The 27,174-nt window shown below is 38.5% G+C and overlaps 2 protein-coding genes across 3 annotated transcripts; one reads left to right on the plus strand and one right to left on the minus strand.

Moving 5' to 3' along the window:
• Nucleotides 1-6,353: 6,353 nt before the first annotated feature.
• Nucleotides 6,354-15,113, minus strand: LOC103367121 (solute carrier family 13 member 2-like). Its single transcript, XM_008295043.1, has 12 exons — nucleotides 15,012-15,113; nucleotides 12,461-12,589; nucleotides 12,171-12,307; nucleotides 11,465-11,718; nucleotides 10,843-11,014; nucleotides 10,105-10,227; nucleotides 9,798-10,007; nucleotides 8,924-9,018; nucleotides 7,840-7,955; nucleotides 7,577-7,738; nucleotides 6,842-6,979; nucleotides 6,354-6,482 (listed from the first exon to the last, which is right to left on the minus strand). The coding sequence occupies exons 1-12, from the start codon at nucleotides 15,111-15,113 to the stop codon at nucleotides 6,354-6,356; spliced, it is 1,767 nt and encodes a 588-aa protein (XP_008293265.1).
• Nucleotides 15,114-18,646: 3,533 nt separating this feature from the next.
• On the plus strand, nucleotides 18,647-25,671 carry slc46a1 (solute carrier family 46 member 1). Of its 2 annotated transcripts, XM_008295041.1 has the most exons (6): nucleotides 18,647-19,121; nucleotides 21,607-21,998; nucleotides 22,609-23,087; nucleotides 23,793-23,876; nucleotides 24,162-24,318; nucleotides 25,241-25,671. In XM_008295041.1, the coding sequence occupies exons 1-6, from the start codon at nucleotides 18,804-18,806 to the stop codon at nucleotides 25,293-25,295; spliced, it is 1,485 nt and encodes a 494-aa protein (XP_008293263.1). In that variant the 5' UTR covers nucleotides 18,647-18,803; the 3' UTR covers nucleotides 25,296-25,671. The 2 variants fall into 2 exon arrangements, with proteins under 2 accessions (XP_008293263.1, XP_008293264.1); XM_008295042.1 differs by lacking the exon at nucleotides 25,241-25,671 and having other exon boundaries at nucleotides 24,162-24,322.
• Nucleotides 25,672-27,174: the final 1,503 nt, after the last annotated feature.

The following is a 27,174-nucleotide window of genomic DNA, read 5'->3' on the forward strand; positions in this document are numbered from 1 at the left end:
GCTTTGGAAGCTTTTAATAGGTTAATTGACAACATTTGAGTTAATTGGAGGCACACCTGTGGATGTATTTTAAGGCACACCTCGAACACACTGCTTCCTTCTGTGACAACATGGAAAATCTAAAGAAATCAGCCAAGATATCAGGAAGAGAATTGTAGACCTCCACAAGTCTGGTTCATCTTCGGGTACAATTTCCAGATGCCTGAAGGTTCCACGTTCATCTGATCAAACAATTATATTCAACTATAAACGCTATGGGAGTGTCCAGACCAGTCATCATACTGCTCAGGAAGGAGACGGGTTCCGTGTCCCAGAGATGAAGTGTTTTGGTGCAAAAAACAAAAAAGGCTTTGTGAAGATGCTGCTGAAGCTGTTAAGAGAGTGTCATTATCCACAATGAAACCAGTCCTGTACCGACATGGGCTGAGAGGCTACTCAGAGAGGAATAAGACACTACTCCAAAAACAACACAAATGCGCACAGGGACAAAGAACTTCATTTTTGGAGACATGTCCTGTGGTCTGATGGAACTAATCTGGAACTGTTTGGCCTTAATGACCATCGTTACATTTGGAGGAAAAAGGTGGAAGCTTGAAAGCCTGAGAACACTATTTCAACTGTGAAGTACGGGGGTGGCAGCATCATGCTGTGGGGGTGTTCTGCTGCAGGTGGGACTGATGCACTTCACAAAATAGATGGCATCATGAGGAAAGAACATTATGTGGAAAGCCAGGAAGTTAAAGCTTGGGCACAAATGGGTCTGCCACATGGACAATGACCCTAATTGCCAAATTAGTTACAAAGTCAGGACAACAAAGTTAATGTTTAGGAGTGGCCATCTCAAAGCCCTGATCTCAATCCTGTGGAAAACTTGTGGGCAGAGCTAAAAAGGCATGTGCAGCAAGGCGGCCAACAAACTTGATTCAGTTACACCATTTCTGTCAGGAGGAATGGGCCAGAATTCCAGCAAACTATTGTGGAAGGAAACCCAAAACATTAGACTCAAGACTTAGACTTTAAAGGCAATGCTACCAAATATTAAGGAAATGTATGTAAACTTCTGACTTTGAAGAAAATAATAAAAAATACATTTTAAAAAAATTCTCTCTGTCATTATTTTGGCTTTAGCAAATAGAAATAATTTCGGTAATCCTAAGTGACCTAAAACAGGAAGAGTTTAGTCTGATTTAATGTCAGATAGGGAGGAAACAAGATTGAATGTCTTTTTATACAGTGTATATACACTTCTGGTTTCAACTGTACTTAAGCTTTTATTTAGGAATCTTCTTGAGTTTTAATGACTGAATATAATCTGCTTCTTGGCAATTTTAATATCCTTATTGTCCCAGTCTTTCTCTTCTGGTTTTGATTTCATTAAGCTGTTCAATTCTTTTAACCTTCTGAACTCTCAAAACCTACCACCAGGTCTGAAAGAATCAGAAACTGTCAAAAGAGCTATGCAAATTTCAACTTTTAGAAGGTCTTTGAATGAATCATGTGTTATGTGCAGTTCTGTTGTGAAATTTACCCAAATCTAAGCTTGAAATGGTTACAATTCATCATATTTTTAAATGTCTCTTTTATAATGTTTTTAATGTATCTGTGTAATGTACCATTGAGAAGTCATGACCTACTCAGATGAGACCAACAGTCATTACAAAAATTGTTTCGGCCGAACTGCAGGCTGTGAAGGACAAGAGAGACGGAAAAAAATAAAACATGCTCCATCGATGAAATAGAAGCAGCATGGCTGAAAAATCATACAGAGGAGCAAGTTGACAGCAAAATTGTTGTAAGATACATTTAGCATGGTGAAATATCGTTCTGGAGTTGTGTGTGGCGTACTGTGAAAAATGTCTCATCTATAGATGTTGTAAAAATGTAAATAGTTAAATATAGCATCTATAGCATGTGAATTGTTTCGTCCAGAATCAATAACACCAGTGGGCACTAGGAAAAATGCAAAAGAAATAATTAAAGAAATTCAACTTTAGGTTTTATATTTTATATGATTTATGGCATTATAACTTTGTTAAACTGCACGACAGACATTTCTGAGTTTTCTCTCTCCTTTTAGCTAAGGCTGTGCTGTTTCCAGTGAGGTGCAGCAGATAAAAACTTTAGAGTTTTAACCTTAGAAAGCTTGTTTTTAATAAACCCTGCAACGGCATTTAGGATTTTATTTTACTTTAGGATCACTGATCGTAAAAGGCCGCCCAGAAAGGCAGAGTGAAAGTCGGGGGAAAAAGTCAGCTTTTCAATTCTCCTGCTCACCTGAAAAACTTTGTGTCAATCTACCATATTATAACAGTTAGAACACAGTATTTCTCTCATCTTGTTTCAAGTCAGGGCCATAATTCCAGAGATCCTTTTAAAACAATCAGCTCTGTGATCACTCTTTCAATAAACCAGTCCACTGAAGCTTTCCCTGGCTAAGTAAGGAATTTCCAAATTATTTTAATGATAAAGTTTAAGCAATCGGACAACTTATTTTCCCAGACTCTGCTGAACTTGAAATAACATTGACACTCCCAACTTATTTTAGATATTGTTGCCAATTAACAATCCAAGGCTTTGATAGTTATGAAAGTGCCTGGTGAAGGATGACTCAAGATGCTAATCATGGAACTCCCGCAAGGTATCTCAAGACTGGTGCAGCAAAATCCCTCCACTGTTTAAAGATGGCTACTAAGTAAACTTGTCTACACCCTGTTAGCAGTGTGTACGTGGCTTAGAAAGGATCTTTAGACAGGTTTTCGCGTTGTGTCCATTTAGAAGAGAGGATTCAGACTCAGATTTGTTTTATTGTCATTGTAGGGAGTACAACAAAAAGTAAAGTGCAGGCCTTTCAGTGCAAAAAACAAAAATATAAAAACTTTGTAAAACAACTATATACAATATAGAAGATACATATATATGTATAAACAAACAAAAAAAGAACTCTATATAAAAAGATGAAAATAAATGAGCACAGTGTATATTGCACAGAGTGGATATTGGACAGAGGTAGTGGAGTTGTATATTTACAATATATTGCACTTATTGCGACAGGGAGGCATTTATAGCTCTGACAGCAAGAGTCAGATCAAAAGTCAGCTGAGAGCCAGACAAGAAAGAAAACAATAGCGAAACTGTTGATTTGTTAGTGTGCTTTGGGAAATGGTCCAGGTCATCAGGTTATATGGTAAAGGAAAATCTCCGTTTATGTCACACAAATGAACACGTGGTACCTCCAGAATGCACACATGCTGGTTCAACTGGTGTGAAGAGACCACCTGGTGATGGATCACACCAGCTGCAACACCCATCAGCAACTTGTTGTTCCATCTCATCAGTACTCAGAAGTTATTATTACATTGCTGTATATTCAGTTCTCATGGGTTAGACCTCACCCATCCTGTTAGTCGGATACATTTCGTTTTAACAACACATCTGTAAAGTTATTTGGCTGGATCCTTCACAGTTTCACAGACAGACAGATAGACATACCTGCCAAAGTATTCAAAATCACCGCTCCTGTTACACTTGGTACCTGTAGTACAACATGATTACATATCTAATTGTTTTCCGGCTCCAAAACTACTGGATGGATTGCCATAACAAGTGACACAGACATTGATGGTCCCCTAAAGATGACATCAAACATCATCAAGTTTTTAATTTGTTGAATACTTTTGTTTACCATGGAAACAATTTCAATGAAGATTGTCTGTCACGACTTATTTTTTCATTCATGAGTTTGTGTTGTGATTGGCACTAACAATACATTCATTATCACTGAAGTTAGACGGCACATTAGATGACTCCACTATAGCACAGCATGACAGCAGCTCAACCATCAACCTCTACAGAATAAACACTCCTCTTACATTTTTTTTTTTTTAAAGAAGCTGATTATCACATTAATGAAGATAATAACTAATCAGCTAAGTGTAGGAAACTTGCTACACAGATTCGAAAACAGACAAATGTGGGGAAAAGAGGGGTGACATGTAAAAAGATTGTCAGACAGAACGAATCCACAGAAACTGTGATTGTGAAATTTACCCGTCTGTCTAATTCTTGGATAAATTAAAAAAAACAAATATTTGAAAATTGCGGCACACCTCTTCCCTGGAAGCTGTCACTGTGAATGATGTAGCAACACTAAATGAAAAATAATCCCTATCTTTAAAATGATCAAAATGCACCTCCTTTATTGCCCTAAACATTAGAGAGCCCTAAACTTTACCAATTGAAAAATATCTGAATGTTGGCTTTTCCTTCACAAATTTAGTGATCCACCAGCCTCACGTTTTTTCTAACAATAGAACATTTGTTGTTTACTTCACTTTCAGACAACGCCTAAGCAACATTTATTTTAATGAGAGCTTTCATTTTCATCATCTATTCAAGGATTTCTTTGGTAGTAGCTTTTGCACAAAACCACACCTTAACCATTGTCAGTAATTAAAAAATAGTAACAGAATATCTGCTGCTGCACTGCTGGCTTTGTTTTTACTGCCATCACAAAACTTCTGGTGCGTTTTCTCCAATAAAAATAGATTTGTACACAGTGAATAAGTGTAAGTTAAAGTCAAATTCCTCATTTTAAGTCTTCAGAAACGGTGATTTATGAGTGTCTTTTGATAAGTCAAAGGAAAACATTCAGAGTCCCTGAGGCACTGAGCTTTATCACTGAGTACTTTACCTTTTTGGCTCAGGGTGAGGTTATAGAAATTCAGTAATTACTTCTCCTGTCCCAAGGATATTTAATAATAAAATGTGCAGCTGTCTGTCCAAACTCAATATGTAGTATTCACAATTGCCATGTCATGACCAATTAATAAAAACAGAATCAGAAATGCAAAGTGCAGTCAAGTGGTAAGCTTTTCAAGGGAGTATGATAACTGCAAATGGTTCTGCATCGTATGGGTTCACATTTCAACAGTTCTTGTATGTGTTCAGTAACTTAAGAATGACACGGACACTTAACAATCCACCAGAGATGTAAAGCTGAACATGTAAAAGTCACAAAACATACTGAGACTTAATGGATGTAAAAGCCACTTAGATCATGTATGAAAAAAGACAGAATGTATAACATAAATATGTTGTCTTACCTCCGATCACGGACGTCCATCACACCTTTATTATCTTCCATTACTGTGCGAACAAATTTAACAAGAGAGAATGATATTGTTGCTCAGCTTTTACCAGAAGCATGGCCCCTAGATTAAACAAAAATGGTTTGGATTTCAGAACCGCTTACTCTTTTGACCTCTGTGTCCCGGAGTTTCACGTATTTAAAATCCCTTCTGCTCCAAGCCTTCACACACAGCTGATATATGGCCCCCTGCCAAGGAGTTCAATGAAATGCTTTCAATCAGTCTCATATAATAGATTTTCCTTACCTTCAATCATTTTGCATTTCTCCCACATTGACCCTTTGAAGGGATTTGCCTTCTGTCCCCAATGCCCTCTTTAAATCAGCTGTGGGCCCAGTGGTCCTAATCTTATTGATGGCAATGAGATTTGAACCCATCAATTAATTTAACAGTCAGAAAATACAGTCAACCCTTAAAAATGCAGCATTTCTGCTGTGAAGATGTTTTTTTTAATATTCTGTTTGACACAAAAAGCACTAATTTGTTTTATTAATGACAGTATTTTGCAAGTCTTGTATATAAATGAGAAAGTAGGAATGATAGTTAGTTTGTCATGTCCAGTCTTCATAAATAAAGGCTGGAGAGAGTTTCTTTGCTCACAGAATCATAGTTAACAACACAGTATATTTAATAACAGGAATGATTCGAGTAGCTGCAAAAAAACAGCAATCACATTGTCTAGACTGATACAGTAATAAGTGTATGCAGACAGAAACAAACAGTGTTTAAACAAATAGTGTAACACTGTTTATTACAGATACAATGAGACCTCACAATGTAAACATTTACCTACAACATATTCACTGCAATTCAGACTGGCATCTGCTTGCATTAACAATTGTTTTAAATATCATGACTGTTATTTCTACGTAGAAATGACATTTTTAACTGTGAAAGCATTATTCTCTGATCTGCTTGATAGAGTGTCCAGAAGATGATTTATCTAAATGACCTGAAATTTGGTTCAGTAGAAAAAAAAAAAATCAAAGAATGATGCTCCCAAGTTTTTCAATCAGTATACCCACGGTGAAGCAAGATCGCAGGGAGCATCTATGTCAACGCTCAATGACAGACCTATTAGCGTATTAGCCTGCTCTGGCTGCAGTACACAAGGGAGTTTAACTACAAATACCAAGACACGTGCCAGCCCAATCCTCCAGTGGTAGAATCCTGATGAACAGGAAGATATTTTCCTCGAGTTCACATTCAAGGAGTCTTCGTTACATTTGCCCAATTAGGAAAGGTGTTCAACTGAAACATGGCAACGCCCCACGTGTTGATAGCAATATTGATGGCGACGACTCCAATAATGTTCAGCATGAATCCCGTCTTGGCCTGGAACAACCAGAGAAGTAATAAATCAGAAACAAAATGGTATCTGGACCCTGATCAAAAGCAAAACAATGTTTTGTCAACACCATCAAAGTAAGCCTCTGACCAATCTAATAATATCAATATCAATTTATCAAGCCACTGAGGCATGCGTACATTGCTTTTGCTCCTCAGTCTGCCTAAGCGCAGTTTCCATGGTAATAGTCAGGATATTGTGTGCATGCAAATATATGATAATGATCAGATATAAGGATTAATATAAGCTGCTTATCTAAAAATTGGATATGCCCCTTTATCCAATATACTGTGTGTATGTCAACGTGCCCACTTATGGGGCATTTTTCTTTTCTGAAAGGTCTTACCATGTCCATGACTTTTAGGTTGGCGTAGGAGTAGACGAGGGCGTTGGGTGGAGTGGCCACGGGCAGCATGAAAGCCAGTGAGGCAGCGAAGGTGCAGGGAAGCATGACATATACCGGGTGGATCTTAATGGCAGTAGCCTGGGAAAAAAGGGCATTATGACAGATGCTAATTGGGCAGGTAGTAGTAATGAAGGTTTTTAGAGTTATTGATACATTTGGAGCAACTCTTTGACATCAATCAAGCTCAGGCAAAGATCGGTTATATATGCATCTTCAGGGTTGCAGCTCTTTGCGTTTAGGAGCAATAAAAAGATTTCAGTTCTTTCCCATTTTTACAGAACCATATAAATTCTTTCATAGATAATATACTGTATGATCAGCTTGAACCTGCATACAAAATATATGATTTTATTTGCTTGTAAAGGTTTTACCCTCTTACTTGAGATGAACGCTGAGAAAAGGCACAGTAAATGAGCACATGATGACGTCTCAAGCCTCTTTCGAACAGTTACAAATAATAAATATGTCAAAACCAGCCAAGACTTGATGTAGTCATGACAAAAACAAAAACATGTTTTATATTTTATTACTTCTGGCAACCAAATTTGTTGTAGTATTGGGGTAAAAAGATTTCATACAATTTTACGCGTAACATGGTACTATAACATATTCCTTGCACCAGATGTATGTGAGAATAAGAGTTAAAGACTGAATTATCATCATGTTAGGTCTCACCATGGAGGCCAGTATCGGTAGAAAGAGTGTGGTGGTGGCGGTGTTGCTGTAACATTCGGTGAACGCGGCCACCAGCAGACACAGAAGGATGGAGATGGCGAAAGGAGGGATGCTCTGCAGCGGTAAGAGACATTCTCCCAGCCACTGAGAAAGTCCAGATTTCTTTATCCAGTGTTGGAAAACACACATCAGTATCCAAACACTTATACATTTAGATAGAAGTATCTTCAGAAAAATGTGGCCTTAATGATCAGCTGCGTTACCTCACTTCCATGGGCCAAAGCAAAGCCTCCTCCGAGTAGCAAAATGATGTTCCAAGGCATCCTTTTATTGACAATGTCCCAATTAAGCATCGGTGTGGGGGCTTCAGCAGGGGACCCTACAGAATAAGGAGAAACAGAAGAAAATGGGTACAAATCTTTATCTTTGTGGCTGACTGTTTGTTTTCACCTATTGGACAGGGCAGTCATAAACAGCGTTATTTCTGCAAGAGTCTACATTTTATTGTCTGCAGATAAGATGATGTGACTATAAACGTGTTCGGTCAAGATAAAAAGACACACGGGTAAGCTGCCAAAGAGTAATTTAAATGAACTGTTGTAACTGGATTTATGTTTTTGAACCTGTTTACCTTTTCACCTCCAAGTCTGCATCACACCTTTTAAAGTGTGCTTTAATCATTGTGTCACCCTTCTGTGTACAAAACACTGCTTTTCCACTATTTGAGGAGCAGCAAAGGCTGTGTTGCTTATAGGCAGGAGCAGGTCACGCTCAACTTAAGTTACCAAAGGAGAAAAAAATAACCATTGGTACAAAAGTAGTTTGTCTAAGGAAGGGAGCAGCACAAACTGTTGTACAGGCTTGACCTTGAGGCTATCAAGATACAACTCAGGAAGGAGATGAGTTCGTAAGAAAGCAATGAATCAGCAAGATGAGTTGCCACAGGCAGTAAAAGTTATTGACAATATCTTTAACTGTTAGAGAACAGAGAGATGTCACAGATAGAGAACAGACATTTTCATAACTCCTATCTTCATATGACATGTCACAAACATAAAATGTGACACAACAGAACGAGCACTTTCTATTGCTCTGTCCAGACATGTACGTATACTGGAGAACCGAAAAGATATTCAATTTCTAATTCTTGCTTCAACATAAAGCAAACTATACTTTTATTTTTTTCTGAAAACATGCTGAGTTGTGTATTTTCATCACAATTGTGTCAATGTTATTGTGAAAATGAAAACAGACATATCCTGTTCAAATGGGCAATCTCATTGTCTCTGTCAGTGCACCTGTTGTAAACTTACGATGAAATAATGTTGAACTTCTTAGCAGACTTACCATCTTTGGACTTCCAAAAGCATCTGGGCAAATTGGATGGGACGCAGAAGAACAGTGATGACATTAATATGGCCACAGTGCCATCTGTGACATACCTATTAGGAAACAAAATATAAGATATCTGTTGCTCCTACTGACATTGCAAAACAATAATCATTTATATTGTTATTCGGTATTATAATAATAAGAAAAGTGTGTTAATAAACCGTAAAGACTGGACAGAGGGTTGACAACCAGATTGAGTCATCAATCAGATACCTGAAACTGGACCTGCACTTCAAGATACAACAGACAAACTAATAGTTGCCCCGTCTAGATTTTCTGCTCCTTGGACGAAACTCTTGGTTAAGTGTTGGGCATCCAAAGCTCAGTGTACAAACCTAGTCTTGAAAACATGAATTGTACATTTTTCAGGGATCTCTAAAATATCAACAATATTCTATTTTTATCACAGATTTCTGTTTTGCTATATCTTTATCATGAATAAGTTTACACTTTGTTGATTTAAGTTTTCATGTGTGAGGTCAAAAAATGATTAAAGATTCAACAGCATGCATATTTTGCAATCACCATGCAAGTGTAGTGGCACAATATCACAAACTTCACTCACTCTAACCGAAATATCACAAAAAACTAACTTGATTGATACTAGTTGCTGTACAACACAGAAAAAAAACAACCCTCCATGGTGTTGAAAACAGGCTATAGCAGCTATTTTTTAATCAGTTTTCTTATTCATAGGCATTGGAATAATGATAAATAAGACCTTAATCAAGTGCTTTTTTTGTGTGAAAAAGTGAAAAATTAGCTACCCAAAAGCTGTGGTGGAGTTTACACATGGCCAAAGCTGTGTGACAAACAACAATGTACTCACGGTTTGTCTTTGTTGAAGAGCACAGTGGCCCAGCCAGGTATGAACCCAGGCTCTCTGGTGAACCACATAAGAACCAGCAACGTGAAGATAACCACTACACAGGCCTCAGCGAAGCTCATCCTGCCCAACTTTTTGTACTGATCTTTGATCACTTGGTAGGCCTCCCTGTCGCCATCTTTGTTTGTGCCACATCCACAGGATTTTTTCAAGCTGGAGCAACATATTGCAAAAATGAATTAATCCCTTTCTTCTTGATGTGAGTGATTTAAAAGTGAAAATAAATGATCTAAAAGAGACTAAATCTTACTTGAAGCCCAAAAACAAAAACTGGAGCCACAGCCAAGACAAGATGAGCGTTAGCACCATGAGGGGGAATGCAAAGGCAAACCAGGTGGCAAAGTTGATTAAGCCTCCATTTTCTGGGAAGAGTCTGTTGATGATTTAAAAAAAAAAAAAAAACAGATCAGAAAACAAACCAAAAACTTGACTAGACTCTCTTGGGACATGAGCAAGTATAGAACTATCGACAAACTGCAGAAAAATAATCTTCAACATTGTTGTTGCTTGATCTACTTGCCATGTGTTTAAAATGAAAGGTGCTTTTCTGTATTAGAGTAATCCAGTTATCTAAACCATTTAGGTGGAAGTGAATTTGCAAATTTTACAATTTGGACAGTCTGCTATAAAAATGCCCATTCTTCATATTGAATTTTGACCCACCCAAATATCACAGCTTAGTGTGTGCAATGCAGCATTTTCACATTGTATTTTACTCTCAGATACTGACTGAGTGAAACCAGAGACTTGATCAGAACTTGTCCTGTCCTGTTGCTCAGCTGAATGGACTTTTACCCTAACAGAGGCTGTGGCTGCCACTGATGTTGTTGCCTTAATCTCAGAAAGGCAATCTGTGAGCAAAATTTTAGCAAAAGAAATGTTCTGAGTTCCTGAATTCGGTCAGTCAGTCCAAGACCAGAAGATGAGTTTGTATCCAAAAAGCTTGCCCATTTTATTCTGTTGAAATGTGTCTATGTTCAGGTCATACTCATCAAGCTGGCCCTTCATGATGACGTTGGGTGTGCATCCAGTGAGGGTGGCTACTCCTCCGATGCTGGCGGCATAACAAATGCTCAGGCTCATGCCTTTTGACAGCTTTGCATACTTTTGCTCCCTCTTCAGTTTTCGCTGCTCTGCCTCTGGATTCGTGTCACAAACTTCTGCAGGGACAAAGAAGAAATTTTGGTATTATTAAGACATCTTAATGGTTGAAGTGTCTAATATGTAAGATGATTTTATTAGAATTGCAGTATGGGCTGTCTAGAATTGTTAAACTCTGTGAATTTACTATTAGTTTTCAGCAGCTTGGTCAAAGTTTATTTTGATATTTCCACACTAAGACAGTGGGAAATTATTTGACAAATAATAACTATTCAAACAGATCCAGGATTTCTCTTCTCAAAAGACAAAGTGAAAACCTTACTTGATGTAACACCATTTTCCTTGATTTCCTTCACGTCTTTGCAGTCTTCATCTTTATCTGTATCTGCAAACACCATTACAGCAACATCAGTACAAAACTAGAAAATCAAATATAACCTCTTTAACCAGAAAAATGTGAAGTTTAATAATAAAAAAACAAAAAACAAAGTTGCAACTGTAAAACACACCCATGGTGACAGTGCTGTCCTTTGGTTTGAGCTCTTTGCTGTTGGTTTCTTTGGTGTCTTCCAACTCAAACGCCTGGTTGTCCTGACCATCCTTTGCAACAGTCAGCCCATATTGTCTTTCTTCAGCGTTGGCCTCTGTGTCAGACAGCTGTTGCAGCACAGCAGTGGCGATGGGCAGCATCATGGCTGTGGCGGCTGTGTTACTGATCCACATGGACAGGAAGGCCGTGGTGCTCATAAAACCGACCATCAGTCTGGAAGTGAATCAGGGAATTGGATGATGAGGCGAACGTTAAAGAAAGTATTTAAACAGGAAAACAGTATCAATACACACATGACTCTTGAACCCAACAGTGGTATGTGGTTGCTGAACATCTCATTCTATTACATAACAACATATTAATAAAGAAGCCTTATAAAAGCCTTCTCTTCTGGGAAGGCTTTCCATAAAATGTTGTTGCCTGACTGCATAGATATGAAAAAGATATGCTGAGCAATGATGCAGTTGGCCATCAAATTTCACTCAAAGATGCAGGACTGGGTTGAATTCAGGGCTGTGTAAATGTCAGGTCTTGCATGCAGAAAGCCATTAGACCATTTTTATGGTCCTTGCTTTAGATGTGTTGGCAGGTATGTGAACAAGGGAGCCCTAAAACTTCATACTGTCGCTGTAATAGAGGTGTATGTACAGATTTAAGTGTCTTACAGGGATGGCTTCACCCCCACAACAAGCAGAACTTGAAGGGCGATCCTCTTGTGCAGGTGCCAGTGCTCGACAGCAATGGCCACCACCAGCCCACCAAAAAAGAGCATGTTGGAGTCTTTCAGGTACTGGATACAAACCTGGATAAGAGAAGAAAGGAGAATCTAAATAAAATCATGTCAGAGAGTAAAAAATAATCTGGAGCTTATTGGTTTGTTAATCCTTTGATGCAAAGAAAAATTAAAATCTAAAGTCTAAGATTCAGTCACTATACAGTATAGAGTTGGACATACCTCTGATCCTTGCAGGATACCCATCATTGGGAAGAGGACAACAGGCAGCAGGGCAGTCACAGCCAGAGGGATACACTCTGTACACCAGTACACTGCCATGAGGATTATCACAAAACCACATTTTGCCTCCTGTAAATGCAAATAAAGACTGTGTTGTTTAACATACTTAATATACTGTGTGCTACACATGATTTCTATTCGTCTGATATGGGTGTTGACATCTATCTGAGACAGAAATTAACATGTCAAGCATGTAAGTGAGCTAAAACACACCAGATGATTCTTCACCCAGATTAACTGAATAATGGTTAGTTATAATATCTTGGTTGATGCCGCACCTCTTGGTGACATTTTCAAGTGGCAGCATGTAAAGGTTAAAAAAGGCTAAAATTAAAACCTAAAATTGAACCTTGAGGAACACCATAAATAATGTTTTTCCTTTCAGATGAACACAATGCATGACACTATACAATTTTGACTGAGTGGTCAGAAAACCAAACTGGTTTTAGAGCAATTATCGGTGAACATTAATATAACTGCTGTTGGATTTACTTTTGACAAGTTAAAGAGAATTAAAGAATACAGAAAGACGTGATGTCTCTGTCTCTCCCATGTAAAATCATTTTATGTTGTACCCTGATTTCACATTCATGGACTCTGGTGGTAGACAAAGGAAGTGTATTTCATTACTTATTTTTCTTTTGCATGTAGAGTATATAACTATGTTATATAAAACACACAAAGCTGAAGAGAAAACATTCAGAGAACTATATCTATTCAAATTTGCATCATCTGTGATGACCTCAAAGAGACAGATTGTATTCTTTGATTTAATGGAACTGATTTAGCCCCTGAACATGATCCCACTTTTCAATTTGGTCAAAGATTACACAGTACAAAGGGTCACTGATGGAGGTCTTACCACGACATATTACTGCTAAGAAGACAACGTAAAGCAACTAATATACTTTGTGATTATCAAAGGTTACCCCTTTAATTCTGATGCAGTGGTCTCACAAAAGTTGCCAACAGATGCGGACACAGTACTATTGGAACCATGTCTTTCTTTATTTTTCAAATTTACTTTGTGGATTTAGGAAATTTATTAGAATTTAATTTAAAAGACCAAGTATTAGCAATTTTAAAGTCAGTATTAATATAATGCCAATTGCATGCCAAGGGGAAAAAATGTGTAATACCGTAATACATGATATTATTTTATAATCTTCCTCACCGAAGATTCATGTTTCATTTCTTCTGTTCCTCTTAATACTGTCTTCAACATCCAAAATTGTTCCTGTGTGAATCTCTCTCTGGTACACATAACTACATTCTAAGAGGTTTGTTTAGGAAGCTGCTCCACCAAAACAGTCCTGTCACAAAATATTCTCCTTTACTCAGAATGACAATATAAATTATTTTTATTACTACAGGGATAACAGCAGAGTACCCACACACACTACTGACCCTGTTCAGAGGTTTTTCCTTATTATAGATTTTTAAGACATTTAATTTGGCTTTATTTTTCTTATTTTACATTTTGGATTGTTAATTAATTGTCATTACATTGTGGAAATCTGTTTTCATTTTGACATGAAAGAGTCTTTTTTGTAAATTCTTGTCAAAAAAAGCCTATTCAAATTGACCCTGATTTAAAGTTGAAAAGCAATAAAAGGAGAGAACTTTCGAGAGGGTTAAATACTTTTTACAGGCACCGTAACACCTCCCCCCATCATCCTTCTCAAGCACTAAGACCTGTCCTACTGCTCCCCTTACATATCACAATTATAGTAAGTTTTACAAGAGGGTTTTGTTACATGTATAGTAAGAGTACTATAACCTTTGCACTGCCTAATCCAGCCAGAACAGAACACATACCCTGTCTGGGAGACTATGGTTAAGAATTTGGATAATCTACACTACAAACTGGCTTTGTTGGTTATCTCAGGGATTAACTAGCCTGAGCAGTAAAACACCTGGAAGCATTTTTGATGTTTTACCTGTGGCTGCATTGCACTATACGTCTATCATATCTGCTACCAAGTAGACATGTCAAACCTAAGTGTGTGCTGAGCTTGACTTTAGGATGCATGCTAATTTAACTCAAATAGCAAAAACACAACACCAAAAGGGATTTTGTTGGTTTTATCTAATCAGTACTTCCACAGATGATTACTAAAGTGCTCAGAGTTTTAATCCTGATAGAGAGAAAAGTCTGCATTCTGCCTTTAGTTTCACATACAGTACATTATTTTGTTATTGATCTGAAGAAACGTGAGCTGTACCTGCTGGCTTTTTATCTACGTTTCTGTCACATTTGTATGAGTATTAATGTTTTACATGGCATCCCAACAATGCAAATCAACGCCAGAAACACACGTTTAAACCTATGCACGTTCAGCAACATTTGACGGCTGAAATCATTAGTGTATCGTATATATAATACACATCAAGCAATTACACAGGTCCATTCGAAATATAAAATATGTCTGGAGATGTCTCTTACAACAGAAAACCATACAAACACATATACATATGTTCATTTTCTTACCGAGGTTGGGATGGCAAGTGGCAGAGCCAGAAGTAAAATAGGTGTAAGAATTATCACAATGAAATTCCTAAACCTCCACAGATGTTTAAGAAATCCAGCCATGTTCCCAAAGGTGTGATGGACATCCAAAGTATTGAAGAGTCAGAAGAAGAAAAAAGTTTGTGACACCGGTGGACTTTCAATGAGGCGGTAACAGATCAAGTCACAACATATATTGCCATAAATGCAGCATGTCACCCTGACAAATGATTAAAAATTAACTTTAGAGTGAGGGGCCTGCTAGAGGGAGTGCTTTCATGTGTTTATAGGGTGTAGATAAGGTAAGCAATAATCAGGAGCTACTGCTAATCTACAGAAAAACTAATCTTTTTGATTGCAACTGTAAAATATGACAGCTGTTTTGTCTGTGTCAGCTGTAAAGAAGCAACAAAATGATGATTATTACCTTCAGCGCATTTATGCTGTTTCATACCGACAGTCACCTGATGCAGTGGCTGGAAGAATAAATGAAATGAAAAATACTTTATTTATCCCAGAAGGGAAATTCAATAAACCTCAGCAACTAAAGTGAGCATGCGCATTGAAAACTTTTACGCATGTAATGGTATAGATGTTTAAAGCTGTTTAAGTGTTTTCTTTAAATTGTGTGGGGTTTTTTGGGTTTTTTTAATTGCTTGATTGTAGCTACGAAGTCACAACTGTCACTGTCTTGTTGAAGGGTAAGCTTTAAAAACAAAAAAATCCATTGGACAACATGGTTTAAAGGGGTTGTAACTTGTGTGGGTGTAACTTATAAAGACAATGTTATGATTCCAGTGAAAAACGTCTCACAGAGGCTGAAATGCAGACAAACCAGATCACCATCCTACTTTCACCCCCCGTGTGTCTGTGTGTGTGTGCGTGCGTGTGTGTGTCTGTTGTTGATTGTTCGACTACAGAACAATATGAAAACTTTGAAACAGCACTGAGACGATCATGTTTGCAAACGGAATTTACTAATAAATACATATGTGTAAACGACAAACAGCAAGACAACATGTAAAATAGAATGTCATTCATCTTTATTTATGAGATTTGTATTTGGTTATTTTTCCTCATAAGCGCTGTATTTCCAATGGAAAGTTTTACTTATGCCTAGGATTTGGATGTAGTAAAATGTAACAGGCACCATGTGACAGCTCCAGATGTGATGGAATATGATGCAGTAAAGCGCTCAGGTATTCTGTTCTGCGTTCAAATATTTACTCTCCTGCAGATAAACTGTTTGCATTTAATATTCAACTCAAATATAAGCATGATTTACTCTTCTGTCATGTTGAGTAATTTATGGATGAGTGATATAATATCTGTAAATATGCATGTGGGCCCTTAGTATATCAATGGTAAATTAATTGGCATTTAGCAATTTCAAACAATCACCTGCCCTGAACCTGGATCTGCTGGAGGTCTCTTGTTAAAAAAAAAAAAAAAAAATGGAGTAGTGACAAATATAAACATGAAAAAGAAAGATTTTTTTATGGAAACTAACGAAGACAAAAGGAAGGAGAAAAAAATTACTACTAAGGTTTCTCATAGAGAATTCAGTAGGAATTCTGTACGATCAAAACTTTAGCTCTAAATTGGTCAGGAAAATCTCCATAATTAATAATACTGTTGAGCCTTACCCTCAATATTTATTAAACGTAGGTACTGACTTTGATTCTTAACATTTAAAATATTAAGGTATAGTCACGGGGCTGCAAGGTGGTTAGCACTGTTGCCTCGCAGCAAGAAGGTCGCCGGTTCGCATCCCAGTGGGGGCACCGAGATCTTTCAGCATGGAGTTTGCATGTTCTCCCCATGCAGTGTGGGTTCTCTTCAGGTTCTCCAGCTTCCTCCCACAGTCCAAAAACATGTTGAGGTCAATTGGTGATTCTAAATTGTCCGTAGGTGTGAATGTGAGTGTGCTTGGTTGTCTGTCTCTTAAGTGTACCCCTGCGATGGACTGGTGACCTGTCCAGGGTGTCTCCAGACTTCGCCCTAAGTCAGCTGGGATAGACTCCAGTCCCCCCCGCGACCCCAGTGAGGATTAAGCGGTGTATAGATAATGGATGGATGGAAGGTATAGTCACATCATACATAACACTATAGGGTCTTAACTGCAATCTCTAAAGTAGTTAGGTTAATAACACCAATCTAATGTACCTTAAAGAAAGCACTTTTGTTCAAAGGCTGTTGCTTTAAATGTGCTATATAATTTAAACAGCACAGCTAGATATCATTTTACTACAAAAGTTAGTAAAGTTAAATCATTTTTCTATCATGTCAAGTTTTTTATTAGGATCATTTTTCTGTTTCACAGTAGAGTATTTGCAGCAGGGAATTCATTGTGCTTATGGATGCGTTGCACAATGAGACCTCTCTAATCAACAAAGTAACTATCAAAATAGAGCAATGGGTAGTAATGAAATCGCATTTTATTGTACCATAACTGGCTGTAGTTGGGTGAATTGTCATGACACATGGACAGAAGTTTGAATATTGAAATCATGAACTCTGGATGTTTTGTTTTGTTCCCCTCTTTGGGGCTATTCTGACTGGCGCTCACTGTAATACCCAAAATGTCAACTGCACCTGTGTAAGTCTGTGTACAACCAACAATTTGTAACTTTCATTGTAAAATAAGTAGCAAAAGTATATCAGTATTTGATTTCTTAACTCTCATACTGACATAGTTTTAAAATAGTCTCTATTAAACATCAGCACAATAAAAATCCTGAAATTTAGTTATGGTTCATGGTTTTGTCTGTGAAACCCCAAGACTTTATGTAACAAAACTGTCTTATAAAACATACTGAACAGGATATATGAGGGACGCAGTAGGAGTGACAAAAAATATTCACCCATCTTTCAAGTTTTTTTTTTTACAGTCAATTTAATTTGGCCTTTTAGACAAGAATTTATAGAAAATGGTTCCTTCATGTCTAAGTGAAAGCAGATGTCTACAACATAATGTCAATTAATTAAAAATACAAAATGTTTTCTTTCTATAAGTGACTTTAAAGTGATTCACCTAAGCTGACACAGGTGCAGCAAAGTGGTGCTAAAGGTCACACAGTGAGTGATATGGAAAATATGGGGCCAAGGTATATCAGTATCTATATTCTTTACTATCTCACCAGAATGACATAGTGTCTTTATAGCCTCTATAAAACAACAGCATCATAAAATATCAAGTTATGGCTTGTGGTTTTGGTGCACAACCCCGAGACTGGATGTGGCCCCATCTTGCCAACTTTATGAGAAAATATCTGGAGGAGGAAGCTGTATATTAATATATACATCTAATTTATTTAGATAAAACTTTATTTTTTAATGTGTTTCACCACCATTTCTGCTCCTGTTTAACACTTTCTGAATAAATCCTTAATGTCTTTATTGGGGTGGTGTGTGCTGAGTGTTAATGGGACATATATCCACTTCATTCCCGCCTGTGAAGGTTAGCAGACAGACTAAAGTGTAATTCACCTCTTCGTCCAGATGAGGGCGCTGAGTCCACGCTGTAATGAGGCGCCAGTCTAGCTTCCTTCATTTTGGCTGAGCTGGGGGAAAAAAGTGAACTTAAAGCTGCTCGTTTTATGAAAGCCAATATAAACAGAAGCACCGTCAACTGACCTGCGTTAGCATCGTTAGCTAGCTCGTTAGCTACGCGGCTACACCGGCACTTAATGCGTCGCTTTTGACGCACAAACTGTAAGTTTCCACCACATTGTCTGTGAAAACATTCCGGTCACCAACGTGCACGGTTCAGCCATGTACGAGCCGGACACCGCTGCGATTCTCCCCGAAGATGTCCTCGACGCCGCATCGACTGACGAACAACTGTCCGACGTACTCGGCCACGGAGAGGAGGCCGATGAGCCGATTACCAGCTCCGTCCGGTCGCCTTCTGCGTGCTGCTTACCGGTGACGGTGGAGCCGGTGATGTTCCTCACCATGTTCTCCCTGACACTGCAGACTCCTCTGTCCACCCAGTATCTGTGGGACCGTATCAGCGAGGACCTGGGCTACAACGGCTCTAAGAGCACCGAGTGCGGCAACAGCTCCGTGCCCCTGGACCCCCTCCAGAAGGTACCCGTGAAATGCACAGTGTCAGGGGCACGTTTAGCTTGAGTCGGTCTGTGTGGTGACAAAAGCAGGGCGCTTGCCCCCTGTACAGGTGTAACAGATAGACAGTAGCTGCTCCTGTTAAATGTGTAGGTTGTACAATAAGGTGGACATTTTAAAGGTGTGTCCCTTTTCAGCAAATTAATACAAGTTTCACATGACCCCAAGTTACGTCTTTAAGTTTTTCTGCTCAAAATACTACAAAGATGGTTCAGTTCACCATGACTGTAGGTTTAGTCCTGCTCTAAACACACCGTTTCAGTGTATGTAAGGTCCTCACATGTATTCATAGCCTCCCATTAAAGAAGGAAAAATCAGCTGTCACTAAAGTAAGTTGAAATTGACAAAAGTAGAAGAGAAAGAAGAAAAAGCCAACATGCATGAAGGGGCCGTAAACTACTATTTTGTTGAACAATCCTTTGAGCCAATCACTGTAGTCAAGTGTTTTCTGTAACTCTCAATTAGACTTTAGATTTTGGTCCACTGCTCATCAGCAAAGTGCTCTAATTTGTCTTGGACAGTTTTGCGGGGGGTTTTTGTTGTTGTTGTTGTTGTTGTTGTTGTTGTTTTTAATTATTCTTTTTAACCACAATTCAAAATCAATGGCTTTTTTCACAAAATAATAATTTACTGAATTTTTGTTTATTATCACTTTTTTTCAGTTTCTAGTTATTTGAGTGGCTTTTGTGAATTTTGCCTTCTCTTTAGTGGAAGGGTTTGGATAAATTTGAGGACGACTGTAACTTAACTGCTGCTGTCCACACTCCCTTCAGGAAGAAAACTGTCTGCATTTGTGATTGACCACTCAGAGCAAAACACAGACACAAATGAGTTGTGAGACCAGGACTTTGTGTCTCTTCGATCTTTCTCTCTGAGCAATGATTTGGCTCAAAAATATCTCCAAATTCACATCACACCTGTTGTTTTTCACTAATGTGGTAGGTGAGACAACATTGCGCTTATAAAATCAGTAGTTTAGCAGTGTAGAAATGACTGCTGATGATTGTTTTGATAGACGGCGTTTTTAGTCGCTATTTCATATTTATTCCTTTGTCTGACATCTCACAGCAAAATATGTATATGCAAAGAGTTTTAGGGGGAATTCGGCTGCTTTAAATATGAGCACAGAGAGATGCAAAAAGATATAAAGAGTGAACTTCTTGCTATCAACAGCAGAAAATTCCATGTTTTCATGACTGAGATGTTTTAGAGCTTGTAATAACAGCTCTAGAAAGTTAATAAATCTGGTGGACTTTGAGACAGCAGCTACTTTTGAATGATTTACCTCACAAACAGCAAGCAGTGAAGAGACAGAATTATAAAAAGTTTGAGCAAAATGACTTTTGGTTCCTCATCTAGAAAGCAGCAGCTCAGCAAAATTCTTCCAGGCTTGCAAAGCTGGGAGGCCAACTGGTTGTGGGAGAGTTTGAAGAATGACAGGAGTAAACGTCTTCATATCTTAACATCTTTTACTTTACACCTCTAAACAACCGCAAAACACAATAAAAATGGATTTCCACCATATGTGGTCTTTAACAGTTACATAAGTCTGCTTGTTAAATGTGCAGGTTTGACAGTAAGATGGACATTTTAAAGCCTTTTTTGTTGTCACAAAGTAAATGTTTCACAAATTGATCTTTAAAACAGTTTTAACCTTTGCTACAGCATCAGAAGAGGAAAAACACAAGTGGGACTCCTGACATTGTTGATGGCTGTGTTTTAATGACTGTCCTGGGAAGCCATTTGAATTTGTCAGCATGTCCATAACCTCACCTTAGTCCAGTTATCCTTGTTACATGGTTAGTTTAAATGAATTGGGATTGATGCATGCAAAACCATCATAAAAATGGAATAGTGGTTCTAGTAAATACATACAAGTCATCTTTTCAGTACATTATCAAGTACTTAAAAATGATTCAAATATGCAAGACAGAAGTCTGAAATGCACAGCATGCCAGGAAGCATAATAGGGGAGATTAGTCTTAGGTATTTTCTAAAAACAAAAAGATACTATGCACACATAAAAAACATAAATCGCTCTGGCAACTTAAAGGAAAGGCCATAACGAAAAATAACAGGTACATTGAGAGGCATTTTTCATAAGTAATTGAAAGAGGCAGAATCAGTGGTGTCTGAAATGCAATTTAAAAAATGGATCAGTTTTTGAACAATGAGAAAGTCTCACAGTGTTTAACCCTCACACAGTTCAATAAAGAGGAACAGCAGTGACAAGCTGAAACGAAACAAGAGGGATTTGATGAACAGGCAAAATTTGAACAGGCAAACCAGCTGTCGGTTAGACAGAGTAAATAATCGGTAAATAATCAAACTGACAGACAAAATTACATTTAGGGTGCACATAAGAAGCAGCAACTCGAATCTCCTCCGTGTGCCATCACAGCATCCCTGCTCAGTCTGGCTGACTGGATTGCACTTGTCTTTTTTTCAGGAGGTGGAAACTTTGACAGCCCACTGGAACCTGTACCTCAGTCTGGGAGGCTTTTTTGTTGTTCTGTTGGTGGTTCCTTTCCTGGGCTCCTGGAGCGACATTGCAGGTCGCAAACCAGTCCTCATCATCCCTAACCTTGGCCTGGCCCTGCAGGCGGTGGTTTACCTGGTGGTGATGTACCTCAGGCTGCCTGTGGCATACTTTCTGGTGGGCAGGCTGCTGAGTGGCCTTTCAGGTGATTTTATTGCCATCCTAGCAGGCTCCTTCGCATATGTGGCTGACGTCAGTGACAAGCAGTCTCGCACCTTCAGGGTGGCTGTCTTGGAGGCTTGTCTGGGTCTCGCAGGGATGCTGGCCAGCATCATCGGAGGACAGTGGCGCAAGGCTCAAGGGTAAGGAGTGTGCATTGTTCTTAAGAAGTATCATTCACACCAGTGCCCTTTGCTCAAGATCCACATCTTTGCTCTCTTAAAAGACTGCTATTCATGATACCATAGGGTCTTAGCTATTATTACATTAGTTAGATTATTCCTAATAATCAATAACAGTGTAGGGTCTCAGCCCTAATATTTATTATAGTCAGGTAAAGTAGTATTTTAAATCCTTTTGTAGGGGTTTAATCCCTAATATGTAATTACTTATGTAAAAATCTCACATTAAATGACACTACTCTCATAACCCCAATATTGACACTTGTTACTTTTCTTTCATAACGCAAGTCTTTTTTTTTCTTTTTTTTTACCAGAGGGCCTTCTGTGTTGCACAAAAAATCATTGACTTGACCATTTTATCTTGTCTAAATTGCATGTTTGAAGTCTTTTTATGTGTGTGAATTTGTATTTATTATTTGTCTAATTGCCTTACTGTAAAGCACTTTGTGACTTTGATTTGAAAGGTGCTAACCAAATTCTGTTATAATGTTATAATAATAATTCTGTTCTAATTTATTTATTAGTAAATAAATAAGCATTACTTTTTTGTTTATTTCTGTAATTTTTTTAGTTACATCAACCCGTTCTGGCTGGTCCTAGCCACCAACTTGGCTTCAGCTCTGTACGCTTACCTGTTTGTCCGAGAGTCTGTCCCACGAGTCCCGGATGCCAAGCTGTTCACTACTCGCCACTATAAAGCTGTCTGGCACCTCTACTCTACAGGAGGGAGCAGCAACAAGGCTGGTGGAGGATTTCACAGATGCAAGCTGTGGCTTTACACGCTGTGCTTCTTTCTGGTTGTGACTGTTCACTTCGGCAGCCGAGATCTATATGTGTTGTACGAGCTGAGCTCGCCGCTGTGCTGGGGACCAGACCTCATTGGCTATGGATCAGCAGCTCTGCACCTGGCCGTCCTGACCAGTCTGCTGGGGCTGAAGATCATGCAGCGCTGCCTGAACGATTCATGGATGGCTCTCGTGGGTCTGGCAACCAACATCGTCGCGCTTATTGTCTTCTCTGTTGCTGACACCACAGCGCTCATGTTCACAGGTGAGAGGCTCTGGAGCATTTTGGTAACCTCCAGATTGTTTGCAGACATTGTTAGCTGACTTGTAAAAATTTCATCTTAAAGTTATTCTCCAAAACTACATGACGATACCACAAATAATAACACAGCGAAAAATCTGTCTGTATAAAAGCATGATGTGTTCTTTTGGGCATCCATTAAGAATAATTAGAGACAAGTTGAAGACTTTTCTTAGTTTATCCCTTGTAGTAGAGGTGCCCTAAATGGCAATTTAATACCATTCATTTGGAGTGTGACCTCTCCTTGTGCTTTGCCTGCTATGCAGGAGAAAAAAAATCTCACATTGTGATTAAGCAAATGCTGCCATAGGTACGGCTCAGCAGGTGACACAGAAACAGGCCATATGTATGCTGGCAGCCTTGACTGCATGCCAATAAAAAACTCATTACTGTCTCTGTTTGTAGCACTTGGCAGTAATTAACACTGTCCACCAAGAACTGTGCAGCGTAGTGAAGATTTCAGAGATTGTACATAAGTTGCACAGCTGCTGTAGGTATGGACTAGCTTATGAAAGAATGACTACGGCTGCCATAATTATGGAAAAAATATTAATAATAAAAAATACCTTGGAGTAGTTGATTGTAGTCTTTTATAGTTTGCTTTACAAATGATATTGAGGATTTTACTTGTGTATCAAAGTGGAAATCTGCAGTTTTTTCTGTCCCCAGGTTATGGACTGTGCTTCCTCTTCTTGATTGCGACGCCTGTGATCAGGTCAAAGCTGTCCCAGCTGGTGGATCCATCAGAACAAGGTCAGTCCAGTCACTGATCATGTACCAATACAATGCATGTTTAAAACTGAGAATGTGAGGAAAAGTTATATAACTACATATCGTCTAACTACATAACTACATATAATAAATGTCTGGAGAGAGCAAGCTCATTGTGCCAGCTGTGCAGTCGTAGAATCAGTCAGTGAACTAATTAGATCAGCAATGCAACATTGCAGTTTAATTGGAAGCACATGTTCTTTTGTCACAAGGGACAGCTTGTGTCCTGCAGGGTGTTATACAATGTGCGTTTGTGTTTTCTCCCAGGTGCCCTGTTTGCCTTTGTTGCCTGTGTGGAGAGCTTGTGCTTACTGGTGGGCACTGGCCTCTTTAACTCCCTCTTTCCAGCCACACTGTACTTTATGAAGGGCTTCACCTTCCTTGTTGCTGCTGTCATCCTTCTCATCCCTTTTGGGATAATCGGGTGAGTCTGCTTTTGTGTCATTAGGTTCATTCAAGATGAACTGTTCCAAAAAAGCGAACAAAAGTTGAAAGTCAGGAGTAAAGATAGACAGTCTCTAGCAGCCGTCAGTCTGTACGAGAACTTACAGAAACAATGATTTATTCAAATGTTGTCAGACACCCTTATTAGTTTGCATGCAGATAGTCTTTATTATGACAGGGCATCCTAATAAAATTCTCCACAGGCAATTTATGATCTGTGTTGGTGTTTCAGCCTCAATTTGCTGCTGCATATAAATCAGCTAAGCAAATCCATCCTTCTCAAACTACATAACTGAATTGTCTAAACACAATATTGGCATGTTGGATATTTTTCCAAGCTTCACTGTACAGATGTTATTTAAAGAATCCTCACATCCTTATCAGAAGCTTTGGGTTGTTAAATACTTCAAGAATGAAAACAATCTGACACAAGTATACAGTAGATTGTAACCATATATTGTATACAGTTTTTGATTTTATAATCTGAAATTCTTCAGCCTCTCTAACATCACCATCAACTCACAACATGCATTCTGTTCACAGAATAAACCCTCACTGTCAGACATATAAAACTGAAATCTCTCCAATTCAGTTAAAAAGTTTCTATCAAACATCTCGTTGTTAAGCCAATTTCTAAACGACATAAACAACGACTTGGGAAACGACAAAATATGGAGATTTTTTTAAGTTGGACCCCTTATGGCGCCTGGTTCCAAAAATCTCAGGATTTTGTCATCAGTGCAGCATCTTGAGTCATAATGAAGTTGGACAGAAATCTAACCAGCATGCATTGTGTGATGATTGCTGGTGATCAAATTTATGTAAGTGTGGCTCATCTTGAATGAGCCTGTTGACTCTAAAAAATAACAAAATAGTCATCATTTTCATGTTTGTCTTTCTAGGACCCTGCAATGTTTAGACCAGAGGCGAAACCAAGGAGACTCCACAATGTCCTGACCTGCAGGGAGGCAGAATCCTGTCAGAGACTTAAATCTAACCTGGTGTGAATGTACGAGGTGAGCTGGTCTGACACAGAGACGTCCATCAGGTCTTTCTGTGATGCTGGGACACACTTTTGATCTTTAACAGTGATGGAACAGTTGACGAGTTCACCAAAGTGATCAAGACCGAAGGATGAGGAATCAACCTCCTCACTGAAATTACTGCGAAACCTCTACCGTCATAACAATGAGATGGTTGAGGTTATGGCTTCATCTCATCTTTGCTGGCCATAAAAACTGATGTAGTGTTTAATAATTTTATAAAGACGTTCATAGAAAATAAACAAGTTTTGGTACATTTTTTTGATGTTGTTATTTAATCTTTTTTTTTTTTAAATTCAGCATAAGTGCCAAAGACTTCTATAGCAACAATCTGACGCAGGTGTGGCTCCTGATTGCAGCATTTATTAATAAGTGAGACACACTGGACACTAGGAGTGTAAAGATTCACCGATACAGACCGGAAATCGATTTTAACTTTAAAGATATGAATACATCGATTAGCAAGCATCTGGGTCAGTTTATATCTACTGTGGAGAGGTCCATGTCCGGTTGTAAAGTTATGAATCGGTTGATTGGAGCTCTGCTACTAAATATGGCCGCTCCAGTTTTGTGAGACTCCCGCTGTGACGAGAGTAACGTTCGCTTAGCGTGTTTGGTGGCAACAACACAACAGCACCGGTGTCCCAGTTTAACTGGCGATGCATGCTGTATTTATGCTTCAAATGTTCCGTTTGCAGATTCGTCACGACCAGACCTCCATGTGTGAAGATAAAGATACTACATGAAGGAGACCTTGCCAAAAAACACAAACATCACTCGTTAATACAGTCTATATTCATTTCAATATCATCTACAGACGGCAAAATGAAAAGTGCTGACCTAAATAAAAAAACACATATTTTTCAAGTTCAGTGAGACGATTTGACACCATGTAGTCCAAAAAATACAAGGTCGCCGTTCTACGCATTGTGCCACCGATCAGCTCGATTAGAATCCCTTTTCATTCCTATAGATCTTTTCCACTGTGTCATGTGTTTAACACCTGGTGATTATTCAGGAAACTCGCTCAGATTAACTGCTGATAGTCACAACATAACACAGACATACGCTGCCTGTTTAATAGCGACACACAAAACTATTTATTGTCTCACCAAGCAAAACTCACAACACAGAAGCACGTTGTGTTGTGTTGTGTTGTGTGTTAGTGTGTGCATTTAGTGTCAGAGATGCAGAGCAGAATTTGAAGATTAACTCGAGTTTGCTCGCAGTAACACACACAGCAGCCTCTAACCACAACAACACAAAGCAGAACATTAGTTTGGTTTGATGAAATGCATCAAATGAAACATTTCTCTTCAATTTTTTTCACCATACAAATAGATTCAAGCTGCATCGCATCGAATCGCATTGTAATGTATTAAAATGTTCCGTTAGTGAATCGTATCGTAACTCATGTGTCTAGATTTGGATCGGATCGTCTCTTAAGGTAGAGATGCACACCCCTACCGGACACTCACTTGTTGTTCCTCTCTTGCAGTGTCACCACAGATGTTCACTTATAGAAAGTAAATGAGGAAATAAATCTCACGCTAATTATTTCTTATGAACAATATTTTTCAAATGTACATGAACAAGTGAATTCTGACACACAAAAGAGTCAAACATATCTGGTCAATCAAAATGCAGTTTGCTGGAATGTCACACTAAATAATTCAGCGTGCCATACTGTATGATTGTTTCTGTTTCATGTAATGTGACAAAAGGGACAGTAACTACAAGTTTCACTGTTTGTGAAGGATGTATTTGTCTGTTTGTATTGTTTGTGTTTATTG

The sequence above is a fragment of the Stegastes partitus genome, unplaced genomic scaffold (genome assembly GCF_000690725.1).
Source record: "Stegastes partitus isolate 25-593 unplaced genomic scaffold, Stegastes_partitus-1.0.2 Scaffold1016, whole genome shotgun sequence".
Taxonomy (NCBI): Eukaryota; Metazoa; Chordata; class Actinopteri; family Pomacentridae; genus Stegastes; species Stegastes partitus.